General features: G+C 39.9%; 1 protein-coding gene across 3 annotated transcripts in view; it reads right to left on the bottom strand.

The window, feature by feature from the left end:
* The window catches only part of LOC136873871 (uncharacterized), a 615,800-nt gene that overhangs the window by 328,265 nt on the left and 272,586 nt on the right, over positions 1–14,949 (bottom strand). For all 3 annotated transcript variants that reach the window (XM_067147177.2, XM_067147176.2, XM_067147175.2), the window contains exon 6: positions 81–249. In XM_067147177.2, the coding sequence (XP_067003278.2) occupies positions 81–249 (169 nt within the window). The remainder of the gene's footprint in view (positions 1–80; positions 250–14,949) is intronic.

Raw genomic sequence — 14,949 nt, 5'->3', positions numbered from 1 at the left:
GAACACAAAAATGAGAAAATAACAGGGTAGGGAATTACGTAACTAAATAAGGGATCCAGAAATTGTATGCTATACAATACCTGTAGTATTTGCAACTTCAGGCAAATCCTCATCAGAATCTGGTGAAGGAGAAGGTGCATCTTCCACATTTGGTGGGGACGGAACTGGACTTGCATCCCTCAAAGTAGGAATAATTTCATCCAGTCGTTTCTTCAAGTTTTTTACTCTTGTGCCAAAATTTCTGTATGCCTGGAACAGAAAATGAGCTAGCAATATTAAGAGTACAGAGAAAAAACAAAATTAAATAAGGGCCAATTTTAATAACTTTAAAATAAACTATTTAGCAGTCATTTCGAAAACTATTGAAATAAGTTACTGGTCTTACATCCTACTATCTACTTTTATGGTTTTGGGATCAGGGTGTGAAAAAGTTTGTCCCAAAGGAGTTCTTTTATGTGCCAGTGAAGCTACGGATAAGAGGCTGGCATATTTGAGCACTTCAAATATCACCAGACTAAGGCAGGATCGAGCCCATGTACTTGGGTTCAGTGAGCCAGCACACGGCTTGGCTACATAGTACAGTTTTCTGAAACAAAATTTAAGGTAAAAGTATTGGAAAGAAACAGTGATGTAAAAATCAAATCTCTCTCTCTCTCTATATATATATGACAAAATTTAAGGTATATATCATCTAATCTTGTTTTCAAGTACTGAGCAGTTACAGTCAATGAAAGGGGATTTGGGATACACTGTTCTAATTTTGATGGCTGTCATAGTTTTCTCAAAGTTCTCCATGAAATGCTGAACATAATGTTAAGGGAAGTCAGCCAAGGGTGTTTAAATCATCATCATCATCATCATCATCATCATCATCATCATCATCATCATCATGAACTCAATCTGCAACTGTATTCAAGTACCTTCCACTTCTGACTTTTTGCATGTCAATCACTACTGATCTGCATTTAGGGCACTCGCCCAGGTGGTAGATTCCCTATCTGTTGTTTTCCTACCGTACCCTTTTCTTAAATGATTGCAAAGAAATTGGAAATTTATTGAACATCTATCTCCCTTGGTAAGTTATTCCAATCCCTAATTCCCCTTCTTATAAACAAATATTTGCCCAAATTCGTCCTCTTGAATTCCAACTTTATCTTCATACTGTGATCTTTCCTACTTTTAAAGACACCACTCAAACTAATTCATCTACTGATGTCATTCCACACCATCTCTCCACTAACAGTTCAGAACATACCACTTATTGCAAGAAATCAGCTTCATCTCCCATATCAAATCCTATTTACAATAAATCAATAACAGTAAATTTCCACCTTTTGATACTTATATTTGTAATGAGCAAATCAATTAATCATATACAATACATGTTTCTTCTATTTGTAACATCTTCAGCTGTATTAAAGTGTCCTTAAATGCTTAAAAATATGAGGTTGTTTACAATAATTTCTCAAAATATTTCAGTCAAAACTATGCCAGGGACTTGAATAGCAATTACTGGGATAGAAGAACTTAATTATTATTAGCTAACCACTCATCAATCCTGAAAGATCAAGGGTGTGAAATATAAATTATGGATACTTTAACTGCCTACTCAGAAATACAAATGATCGGAATACAAGAATCAGCTGATTTTTATTTCTATTTTCTTGATACACTACACCCTTTGTTTATGACTGTAACCAACAATGCCAATATTTGAATACGAAGAGCGACAACAATCAATAACAATATAACAACTGTTAACTATTTTGCCAGTGAAATACTGTATATTCTGCTGAAATCCTTTCTTTAAACAAAATGTAAAACAGTATCACGTTATTTAAAGAAGTTATTACCTTTGTGATAGGTGGAACAGTTGAGCTGTTATTGAATAAGTTTCTTCTTCTTATATCAGTAATCACTATAGTCTATCTGCCTGTGAATGTGTTCATATTGCATCTATCGATCTGGACATAACCTGATAATAAACTATGGCAGAGTTCATGAATCACTGCAAGTACAAACAGGATATGAAATTTACGAGGTCATTCTGTTTCTCCATGAATATTCATCAACAAAAAATCATGCAGCAAGAAGGAGCTGCCATTTTGCTGCAAAACTCAGCATGCAGTTACACTTCAGACAAAAAGTCACAGTTATCCGAGTTTGGGAAGCGGCGCATATTTGGAATGTCATATCGACGACCTGTCCAGCACTTAGGCCATTCTAACCAGACTGTTAGAGCATGCTGGGATTAGTAGATGCGAGAAGGCACACACAGATAGCAACTTTGCTCAGGACACATTCAATAGACCACCTACAGAGCTCGATAGCTGCAGTCACTTAAGTGCGGCCAGTATCCAGTATTCGGGAGATAGTAGGTTCGAACCCCACTGTCAGCAGCCCTGAAAATGGTTTTCCGTGGTTTCCCATTTTCACACCAGGCAAATGCTGGGGCTGTACCTTAATTAAGGCCATGGCCGCTTCCTTCCCACTCCTAGCCCTTCCCTGTCCCATCGTCGCCATAAGACCTATCTGGGTCGGCGCTACGTAAAGCAACTAGCAAAAAAAAAAAAACCTACAGAGAGGATCGCCTGATCACCCGACAAGCACGAACAGAACCGACTGTTATGGTGTCTGCCATCCAGGCACATGTAGCACCATCATTAAAAGTGCCTGTGTCTGCCAAATCCATTTCTACGAACTTAGCTGAAGAAAATTTAGTCTCAATGTACCCAATTTGTGTCCTAACACTGACACCCACCCATCCACTGTTGTTTCAATTTATAATCATGTCATCGATGACAGACGTCGACTGTTACAGACCACAATCAGACTGTCTTTAGTAAGGAATCGAGGTTCTCTTTGTGCACTGATGACAGCCATGTTCATGTCTGGTGGCCTCGTGGTGAGTGTTTCAATCTTGCCCTCGTCATGGATCAACACACTGCCTCCGATGCAGATGTATCGGTCTGGGGGACCATTACACACGACAGTCAGTCTTCTCTACAAGTGATGTGAGGGACATGACAGCACAGAAATATATTCAGAACATCCTGCGGCCACATACGTTGCCCTTCATGACAAGGCTTCCAAAAGGAATTTTTCAGCAGGATAATGCTCGAGTGCACATAGCAAGGGTATCAATGAAATACCTCTCTAACATTGCCATATTTCTGTGCCTCCCTAATCGCATAATTCAATGTCCATCGAACATGCCTGGAATGACCTGGGGCACCAACTTGACCAGCCCCAGAGTTTACATAATCTAAAGGACCAGTTGCAGCAAATATGGACATATATGCCGCAAGATACCATACGAAGTCTACATGCCACCAAGCCTGCTTGAATATCTTGTAAACAAGCACAGGTGGACCCCACAGAGTACTAGAATCTCCCTTCAAGGGATCAGTTTTCTGCAATGAACATCCTTTTGCTCTGATATTAGAATCACTTACTTACATTAATATTACAATCACAAAAAATTTATAAGCAATTTGAACATCTCCTCCTCAGTATGCAATTTATTTTTATTTTATTCTTTTATGAGTGTACCGGGCGGTACACCTCCACGCCGCTTATTTAAAATTTGCGCCAATTGAAACTCCTCTGCTGGAGGAAGTCTGAACTTAATCTACGGTATTAATTTTCAAGTTTCTCAGAAGATGTCACTACTGGGAAATGTTGTAGTTTCTGAACTGGGTCGTTTTCGAGGCATTTTTGTTTCCCTATTGTAAGAAGTGTGAACTTTCTCTTCTAGAGGACACTACTGAAGATCAACAATAGTGCACCCTAGTGCGAAGTGAAAGAACTGTTTTTTGGAGAAAGTTTTTTTTCAAAAGTTTGTTTCTTGTTAAATTTCTTTCTGTTATTGTTTAAGTTGGCTGTATACCCCTTTCTTTCCCCTTGTTTTGTATTTAGCCAATCCCGAATTTTTAAAATTAATTTCTAACCAATCAGGTGTATCTTCTCCAAAGGGGATATGTTGCTGTACCCTAGCCAATAAAGTGATTGTGGGCAGGTGTTTTCTTCCCTGAAACGCCTCGAACTTTCCGCGAGAGTATATAAACTGCTGATTTTGGGGTCTCTGGGCCACTTCTGTTCCATCTTTCTGTGTGTAAAGTACATAGCAGGGGGCGGGAAGCGCCTCTTTCTTCGGGGAGCAGTTCTACACCAAGGTAATGGCCTTTTAATAACTTCTTTTCTTGCTAGCTCAGCAGTTTAACTCTCGGGGCGGATCCGAAGCGTTTCCACCATGTAACTTTCCCTAAAATGTAAAGATACCTTGTATTTATTCTATCCTTTAAGCTATATATTGGGATAGAGAGTGCTTAACCCTCTCGAGCTCCCACTCATATTGTGTTGAGGTGAACTTATTTCTCACAACTGATTCTTCCTTAATGTAATGTAAATTGTTCTTTTCTAAAGTCACCTCTGTAGTATGGGATTAGCCCTTGCATTAGTGGCCTAGAGCCAGGTTAGGGTTTTAAACAAATGCATTAGGAGTGCAGTTCGCCTCCTCTCAAATTGCTAGTTTAGAGGCAATGTAATTAATCTTTTCTCATTTAATAGGCCTCAGTAGGTTGGGTATCTTACCCCTGTGTTTATGTCCTTAGAGGACAGCTTGAAAGTCAAGTTTGGTGTGGTCTTTTATAGGCCAGAACATTGAGAGTGTATTGCTCTTTTGAAATTTGATTTCTGTGTGCCTCGAGCAGGCTTTGCTGTGTAATTTTGGAGCAAGTGCTCCTGGGCATGATTGGGGTCTTCTGCCCCTTTGTTGAATTCCTGTATATTGTAAAATTGGGCTAATTGTTCAAGTATTGTGGGTTTGGCTCTCGGAGCCCATCCGGTAACTCTGTAATTGTACATTCTCGAATTGTGGCCTTGCTACTCTGTACCTGCCATGCTTGTTATTTTTTTGATTTTATAAAGAAAATATAACCTTGTTAAATTTTACATGAACTCTAATGTTGTAGCTTGAGACCTGTTCACACCCGCACCTTCTTTCACCTCTAACTACCACGGAAATCTCCGTAACAATGAGTAAATCTATTTTTTTTTAACAAGCTGCTTTACATATGAATAGTAACACAGTAAAGGATTCCACCTATTCAGTACTAATATGTATTTACAATGTTATAAATTACATGGAACTAGTTTCGACCCACCTAGGGGTCATCATCAGCCATGCTTTAGCATACATAAGTTTTTGTCGAATCCTAAAACATGTTATTTTTAACTGTAATAATCGTATGGATTTATAATTTATAAAGTGAAGTGTGGTAATGAAATGAGAAATGTTAGTATGGTACAGGTGAGTAGTAAATAATAATATATATACAAACAAGTTTGGAACAAGGTACAAGTGGGGTGCTTAGAGTTGTAAAAATATAACCTCGTGGATGTCAGTAGTCCTCATACTAAAGAATCAATGTAAAATAACACATATAAAACATATATACAAGTATGTACAAAGTCTGGAGAGTAAAGAGTGATGCTCTTTTTGATGTCGAGTCGGCTTGACTCTGATCACTTAAGCGGAGAAATTAGGCATTTGGTGTATTAAAGCTGTGTTGATCGGTTGCGTTGTTGATTATTGGACGTGAAGTTATTTTTGAAGTTCTGGTTGAGAAGAAGGTGGAAACTGCGCGTGGATATATTGATTCTCAGTTCTTAGCGGAAACCAAATAGGACCTGTTTAAATGGAGAAAGTCGGTAAAAACAAAAAATGGAGATAGGAAAAGGTTAACATAAAGTGAAAGGACGCTTACCTCGCGCTGCGGTGTGTGTAGTATAGCTGATGGTGTGCGACTGGTGGCGGGGAGAGAAGTGTGGGCAGAGAGGAGGGCAGGCGCGTGCGGGTTAGGAGGGGGTTAGGAGGAGTGGGGGTGGCTTGGGGTGAGGTGGGGGTGGGGAGCTTTTAAGGCGGGGCTGAAGGGTGCCTTACGAAGGCAATTGAGGACTTCCTTTAGATGATCTAGATGTTCTTCAAAAGTCTCCGAAAAGACGACGACATCATCAAGATAGTGGTACAATTACTCAAATTTGATGTCGGAGAAGACCCTATCTAGTAGCCTCGTAAGCACAGCTGCACCCGTGGGGAGCCCGAAAGGCACGCGGTTGTATTCATACAGATTCCAATCCGTGGCAAACGCTGTAAGATGTTTAGATTCTTCAGAAAGAGGAATTTGATTATAGGCCTGATTCAGATCCAAGATGGTAAAGAACTTAGCTTTATGAAACCATGAAAAAAAAAGAATGAAGGGCGGGAAGGGGCACAGATTGTAACACCACCTTCCAATTGAGAGCTCTATAATCAATGACAGGCCTGAAGCCACCTTGCGGTTTCAGGACTAGAAAAATAGGTGAAGAATACGCCCACTTCGAGGGCCTAATAATACCATCCTTTAACATTTGATCAATGATTTCTTTCAGAGCCTTCATTTTAGGTGGAGATAGCCTATATGGTGGAAAACGGACAGGAATCGAATCCGTGACCTCAATTTTGTATTCGATCAGGTCAGTAACACCAAGAGTATCAGAGAACACCTCTGGAAACGACTGACACAGCTTACGAATACTATCAGCCTGCTCCTCAGGTAGATGTCTAAGGTCCAACAACATCTCATCCTGGGTAGGCAAGATAGATGAACATGATACAGAATTACACTTTAACAAGGGGATTTTACAATTGGAAGCAAATTTGAATGTGCACGACTTACTCTGAAGGTCGAGCACTAGACCGGTGTGAGAAATGAAGTCAGCTCCCAATATAATGGGGCAAGACAAGTGCATGGCCACAAATAATTTAATTTTCCAAGTAAATTTAGAAATACGAATTTTGACATATAAGGAACCTAAAATTTCTAATGGAGAAGAATTAGCCGAAACATATTGAACAGAAGATGAGCAATAGTCAGGAAGTTTACAAATAGATTTCAATTTCGAATACCATTCAGCCGAAATAATAGAACAAACACTGCCAGAGTCTAACAGAGCTGTTATAGGATCATTATTTAATTCAATCTCAAGAAATGGAACAGGTGCGGGGGTATCCGCCGCAATCCTAAGACATTCTCTGGGGCATTCAAAGGATAAATTTGAAGACTGAGTTTTCCCTGAAATTTCGACATGTCTACAAGGGGCTGAGCCTCGGGAAGATGAAGTAGTCGACTCAGCCGAAGCCACTAGTCACTTATTATTATTGGAATTGGTGGAAGTTGCACCAGCAGTAGAGCAGGAGGGGGTGTTATTCAAATTAGGGCAATACTTGGCAATATGTGAGAAAGCGCCACATTTAAAACAGCCTCGAGATGACCCTGCTCCATTCCTTGTCCCACTAGACTTGATTGATGGGCACTTGTTCCGAAGATGGTCAGGCGACCCACAAGCGTAACATTTACGGAGTATGGTGGGTCGGCGAGGTGGAGGCCGAAAACTACTAGAGGGTGGAGGGGGTTCTTTCGCGACACGCAAGGTATCGGCGTATCTAACTCCTTCCGCTGAGACGGCCATAGCCTCAAGCTCGGCGAAGGTTTGGGGACGTGACGCAAAACACAAGTATGATCTGTAAGGTGGTGAAATACCTTCTACAATAGCCTGAACAATCTGATCTTCAGGAAAATGAAGAGCAAACACCCTGGTATAAAACTTAATATCTTGGATGAAATCTGCCAAGTTTTCATCCAACCGCTGTACACGATAATAGTACTTCTGAATAAGTGAGGACCTTGCCCTAGCCGGAATGAAGTTAGCTAGCAAGTGGGCGTGGAAATCTTCAATAGATGATTGTTCGGCAATGGCTCTTACTATTTTGTCTGAGAGAACACCAATTGCATAGGGGTTGATGATTTGCAAAATCTGACAAGCAGAAAGAGAAAAAACGAGGGCATGATCCTAAACTCAACTAAAAACCTTAAGAATGAAATTACGTCACTTGTAGAGTTAACCGAAAACTTAGAAATACCTCTAAGCAACATAGCTAATGGATGGGGTAAACTGCTGAAACCAGGAGACGTAGTAGGAAGGGCCCTAAGTGGCGGAGAAGCAGATTCAGAAGGAGCATTATTTAACACGAAGGGTGGAATGGACTTGCGACAATCTGACACCGATTCTGATGGGGCAGATGTTCGTTGTATGGTCGCCTCAGTATCCTTTCCTTCCTCTTTAGAGGAATCCTCCACATTTACTATATTTACGACCATAGGCTGGTCGATTTTGGAAGTCGCAGATCCAGATAACAACTGACTAACCTTACTAGACATTTCGGACAAGTTTTCAGCAAGGGCACTCGCTTCCTTACCCTGAAGGTCATTTAACTTCAGAGACAACAGATCACACACCCTATTATAAAAGTGGTACAACCTAGCCTGTACTCTTTTGAGTTGATTAGGTGATGGATCATTTTCTTCAAAAAAACTAACTACAGATGCTAGCTCAGTAGTATTATCATTGATCGTGGAGAGAGCGTCGTCAATCTCTTTCTCTCCCAAAGTCGGGATTGTAATAGGCAAATCAAGGGAATCTTTTAGTTTATTGGAGTCGACTGCAACCGTGCCTCCAGATTGAACATTTCTAAGAGATAGTTCATAGATTAATTCCTCTTTACGCAAATAGAAAGGATGAAGAACCTCGCGAGGGCCGGACATGATGACAGAACAATTTTGAAAAAGGAAAAATCAAACAATTCCAGCAACTGAGAAAATTGTTAGAGTTAGAAAGCAAAGCAATGTTTAGCCGTCAAAAGGGGCTAAATTGAGACCCATTCAACCACGCTCTGCTACCACTTGTTACGGAGTATTGTGGATGTGCAGAGGTGAAAGAAGGTGCTGGGGTGAACAGGTCTCAAAATACGAAATTAAAGTTAATTTAACAAGGTTATATTTTCTATTCAAGATCAATAAATAACAATTATAACAGGTACTCAGTAGCCTAGCAACAATTCGAGAGTGTACAATTACAGTGTTACAGGATTTGGGCTCCGAGAGCCAGACACACAATTCTTGAGCTATAAGCCCAACCTTACGATATACAAGATTCAACAAAGGGGCAGAAGATCCCAATCATGCCCAGGAGCTCTTGCTCCCAATTACACAGTAAAGCCTCCTCGAGGCACGCAGAAACAAATTTTAAGAAAGAGCGACTCGCTCTTAAGTTCAAGCCTATCAAAGGCCACACCAAACTCTACTTTCAAGTTGACCTCCTAACACAAATAACACAGGGGTAAAACTACCCAACCTACTGAGGCCTATTCAGTGAAGAAACAGGACCATTACGTGGCCTCCAAAATACCAACTTGAGAGGAGGCGAAACTGCACTCCTAACATACTTTATTTAAAAACCTATTTGGCACTAGGCCGCAAATGCAAGGGCTAATCCCATACTAAAGAGGTGACTTATATAAGAAAACGATTTACATTACATTAGAAGGGAAGAAACGGTTGTGAAAATAAGTTCACCTCAAAGCAATATGAGTGGGAGCTCTAGAGGGTTAAGCACGCTCTATCCCAATTTGTAGTTTAAAAAGATAGAATAGATACCAAGTGTCTTTACATTTTAAAGGAAAGTTACATGGTAAAAGGCTTCGGACCTGCCCCGAGAGTTAAACTGCTGAGCTGGCAAGAAAAGAAGTTATTAAAAGGCCATCACCTGGTGGTTGAAATGCTGCCTGAAGAAAGAAGCGCTTCCCGCCCCCTGCTACATAATTTACACAATGATAGATGTTACTGAAGTGGCGCAGAGACCCGAAAATCAGCAGTTTATATACCCTCATGGAAAGTTCGAGGCGTTACGAGAATGATAACACCCGGCCACAAGCATTTTATTGGATAATGGCAAAAACTTCTACACTAGACGAAGAAGAAACACCTTATTGGTTGAAAATTAATTACAGAAATTCCTTATTGGTCAATTTCGAAACAGGCAGAAAGAAAGGGTTAATACTGCCAACTTAAACAATGGCAGAAAGAAATTTAATAAGGAATAAACTTATAAGTACTAAATTTCTTCAAAAAAAAAGGTTCCTTCACTTTGCACTAGGGTGCACAATTGTAGTTCTTAAGTAGTGTCCTCTAGAAGAGAATGTTCACACTTCTTGCTACAGATAAAACAAAAATGAATCGAAACTGACATAGTTCAGAACACTTCAAAATTTATAGTAATGACATCTTCTGAGAAATCGTTGAATTAATACGGAAGTTAAAGTTCAGGCTTCCTCCAGTAGAGGAATTTTAACTGGCGCAAAGTTTGAATTAGCGGCGTGGAGGTGTACCACCCGGTACAATTATAAATGGGCATTTATTGGGCAGATGTTCCGTCGAACCACAAGCATAAAATTTCCGGGTGGGGAAAGTTCGGCGAGGTGGAGGCCGAGAACTATTAGAAGATGGAGCGGGCTCCTTAGTGATTCGTAAGGTGTCGGCATACCTTACTCCTTCGGCTGAAATGGCCATTGCCTCTAACTCTGAAAACGTTTGAGGACGAGATGCACAACACCTATGGGGCGGAGAGATACCTTCGACAATCATTTGCACTATCTGGTCTTCAGAAGAATGGAGTGCGAACACCCTGGTGTAATATTTAATGTCTTGGATGAAGTCTGCAAGATTCTCATCCAATTGCTGCACTCTGAAATAAAACTTTTGTATCAAAGATGACATGGCTCTAGCCGGAATGAAATCTGCCAGGAGGTAGGCATGGAAGTCTTCTATGGATGATCTATCTGCTATAGCTCCGACTATTTTGTCTGCTAGGACGCCTACGGAATATGGATACACGATTTGAAGTATCTGAGAACATTAGGAAGGAAATTACTTCATTAGTAGAGGTGATTGAAAATTTTGAAATGCCCTTCAGCAACATAGCCAATGGATGAGGCAAACTACTGAAACCGGGTGACATAATTGGTGATTGCATAGAAGGTTGAGAGGTGTCTAACACAGCATTGTTCAAAAAGAAAGGTGGAATTTGTCTAGGATGATCAGACTCAGTTTCCAACGGGGACGAAGTTTGTTGAGTGGCCACAGATTTCCTACTTTCTACAGCTTTACACGAATCGTCCTCTGTAGGCAAGTTTATCAAAGGGAGCAGCTGCCCCAGTCAACAATTGACTAACTCTATTTGACATATCTGATAGATGTTTGACCAGATTACTCGCCTCCTTAGCATGGTCCTCTTTCAATTTGAGAGACAATAGGTCCCTAGCCCTGTTGTAAAAATAGAACAGTCTAGCCTGTACTCTCTTAAGCTTGTTAGCTGATGGATCACTTACTTCAAAGAAACTAACTACAGGTGCTAGCTTGGTGGTATTGTCTGTGATAGTGGAGAGCGCCTCATCAATTTCTTTTTCCCCAAAGACTGGGATGGAAATAGGGAATTCCAATGATTCTTTAAGTTTGGCGATATCTGCCAAAACCATGCCTCCAGATTGGACCTTACTAATGAGGAGTTCATAGATCAATTCCTCCTTGCACAAGTACCCGGGAGCGAGGACTTCGCGAAGGCCACACATGTTGACAGAAAAGTTAATAATTTGGAAAAATTCCCAGCAACCGAGAAAATTCTTAGAGTTTGAAATAGATCCTACTTTTAGCCGTCAAAAGGGGTTCAATCTTGGTTTGGTGCTTAAAGGGGCCTAACATCGAAGGTCATCGGCCCGGGGTTCAATCTAGACCCATTCAACCACGCTCTGCTACCACTTGTTACCGTGTTTTTGTGGATCGCAGAGAGGTGAAAAAAGGTGCGGGGTGAATGGGTCTATCTACTCGATCAAAGATTAACTTAAAACTTTAAATAAAGGTTATATTTCTTTTCAAATCACAAACTTAACAAACTTTTCACTAGGTGAAATAACAAGGCTACAGGTACAAATAGCAGATTGGAAGTTACAAGTGCTGAGCTTCCAGCTCCAAATGCTCGCTTGCAGGTAGCAAAAAGAAGTGATGATCGAATAATGTATAGCTTAATTTAATAAATTGACACTAATTATTGTTCCACCATATCGATATAATATGTTGTGCGCTGTAAGCAAGTTCATGAGTTAGTAGTAGTACATATCATTTTATTATAAACATCATCAGCTACAGATATCTTTGTTACAATAAAATGAAACATGTACTACTACTAATTTGTGAACTTGCTTAAGGCACGTAACATACTGTATTGATAAGGTGGAACAATAATTACTGTCAACTTGTTAAATTACGCTACACATCGATACGGATCATGAAGTTGATTACTTGTAACATATAGTTGTCAACTCATAAACATTGAAACAAAAAGGATTGAGCAGTAATGCTCAAAGGGATTGAACAGTCTTTTCTTCTTTCTTTTTCTTTTGTCGTGATAGGGTCACTTTACCGTAATAATTTTCCCTTGCACCATATTGCCGTAATCATGAGGTGAAATACGTAAAAATTACGCACAATCCATAATAGTTGGCACCTCTGCACATTGGTAAAATGTGAAATGCGGGACCAGGTAGTTGTAGAATCAAAAATCATTTTGTCTATTATTCAGGCAACAATGAACCAAATCATCTAACTGGAGTTGGCATCATACTGGGTAAAAAAGAAAACAAGGCAGTCATTCCGCTAACAGACACAGTTTTATTGATTAAGTTTACGTCAAAACCTTTTGACATAAACATCATACAATTGTATGCTCCTATATGTGACCGGACTGATGATGACACTGATAAGTTTTATGGAAACTCTGATGTAGCACAACAAGCAACAAAAAATTCAGAAATAACCATTCTAATGGGAGGTTTTAATGCAAAAGTTGGAAAAGGTGTGTGTGAGCATATAATTAACTATTATAGCTTGAGTAAGAGAAATGATCGCAGAGTCAGATTTGTTCAATTTTGTCAACAGGAGAGCTTTTTTGTGACAAATGCTTTTTATAAGTTACCAGCATGGAGACTGTACACCTGGAAATCACTGAGTCAAAGACTGAGAGGAATCAACTTGATTACATTTTGATTAAAAGTAGATTCAGAAACTGCATTAAGTACGTGAAGAATTATCCTCATTCTGATATTTCATCTGATCATAATATACTGGTCTATAAAATTAAGCTGAAATTAAAGATCATAAACATTTTTTGTCAGTCCTAAACTTCACTGCAAAATTTCAAAATACAAACATTAGGAGAAAAATACTGAAATACCGCAGTGAACAAATATCCAACCACAATCAAATGCCCAAAGACACAAACCAGTTGTAGTTGATTCAAGGCAACTGTAATTGATACCAGAGATACAAGAGATCTGATACAAGACAAGGAAGTGAGGAAAAAACTCATGCACGGCTAATGCAATCCTTGATTCGATGGATCAATGGAGGCTGGTAAAACGCAGGTAGTGGAAAAAGTATTACGATCTCCCGACCAAAATCTGCCAGATGATTAGAAGGACAAAAGGTGAATGGCTGGATAAGGACAAAGACAGATGTAAATCTAAGCATGACACTTTTAACATGCAAAAAAATGTTGAAGAAGCTGTGGAGTTACATACTAGGAAAACAAATGGGCTCTTTTATAACAATCAATGGAAGGTGGTCATTAAACATGAAGAAAAACAGAAAGGATGAAAAGCCTACGAGAATGAACTTTTCCCCGACAATATGGGACCATGCCCTTTTGTTTGTGATACAGATGAAAGACCATTCATAACTCGCCAGGAAGTAGAATATGCACTCAAAAACAGAGAAGCACCTGGATTTCATGGTTATACCTGTAGTAAAATATTGAAAGGTCTTAAAGAAACCCAATCACTGGATATCCTGTTAGAGCTGTTCAATCTAGCATACACCAACGGATCAATCCCTTCTGACTGGTTGACATCAACTTTCATCCCTATTGCAAGGAAACGAATGGCTAGACCTCAAGGAGGTTATAGAATCACAAGCCTAATGAGCGATGTTCTCAAAAATCTTCCTATAAGTAATACATGCAAGAATATACAGCAAATGTAAATTGTATATATGTAGTACCCAGTTTGGATTTCATGATGGATCTGGTTCCAGAAAGGCATTGTTGGGGACCCATGTTTTGGTGCAAAGATTCGTAGATATGTCTGTGGATGTATATGCTTGTTTTATCGATTACAAAAAGGCTTTCGACCATATGAAATATGATGTAGATGTTGATTCCCATGGGGAACCTGAAATATTTGTCCCGAATGAGTAAATTTCAGGTTCCCTATGGGAATGAACATCTACATCATCTGATGGCCAGGCAGGCATCAGTTTTTGTTAATGAGACAACGTTTCCCATAGTGCATTGGCGCTGCTGGTGGCTCCAAGTAGCCTGCGCAATGGCCTCCACGGTATGCACTAGCCGTGTGTCTTGGTGGGCGTGCTGAGTGCCAACTGATGAGCCCAACTTGGCACACTGGGGTGAAGTGCTGGCAACCGGGAGTGAGTTGGCTGAAAAATTTATAATGTCCAATAACAGACCATTTATATTGGTATCATGTGAAACATTGCTGCATTTCCTACGATACTGGCCTGGATGGTAAAGACATCTGAATTATCACCAACCTGTATTGGAATCAGATGTCTATCTATTCTATCTTCACTCCTCTTCAATATCTACTCTGAAAGGGTATTTACACAATGGATAATCAGTGATATGCAGCTGATAGAGTCTGCTTGCAACACAGGCTGAATATCTACAAACATCACTAAATGGTGGTGTTGAACATAGTGCAACAACAGGTCTGGGTTTAAACATGAAAAAGACCAAAGTAATGGTCATAAACAAACATGTCATTCAAACCGTTAACTTGACAGTAGCTGGCACATCACTGGAGCAAGTCCAATGCTTGGCTGCAATCTTGATTACAGCAGGAACAATCCTATCAATGCTATTGAAATTAGGTCCTGGACTGAACAGGCAAGGACTGCATTCAAGAGAATAAGTTGACTGCTCTGTAACAGGGACTTTAATATT

Source organism: Anabrus simplex, chromosome 5 (genome assembly GCF_040414725.1).
Source record: "Anabrus simplex isolate iqAnaSimp1 chromosome 5, ASM4041472v1, whole genome shotgun sequence".
Classification (NCBI taxonomy): domain Eukaryota; kingdom Metazoa; phylum Arthropoda; class Insecta; order Orthoptera; family Tettigoniidae; genus Anabrus; species Anabrus simplex.
The sequence above is the reverse complement of the archived record's forward strand: the minus strand, read 5'-3'. Positions and strand labels throughout refer to the sequence as shown.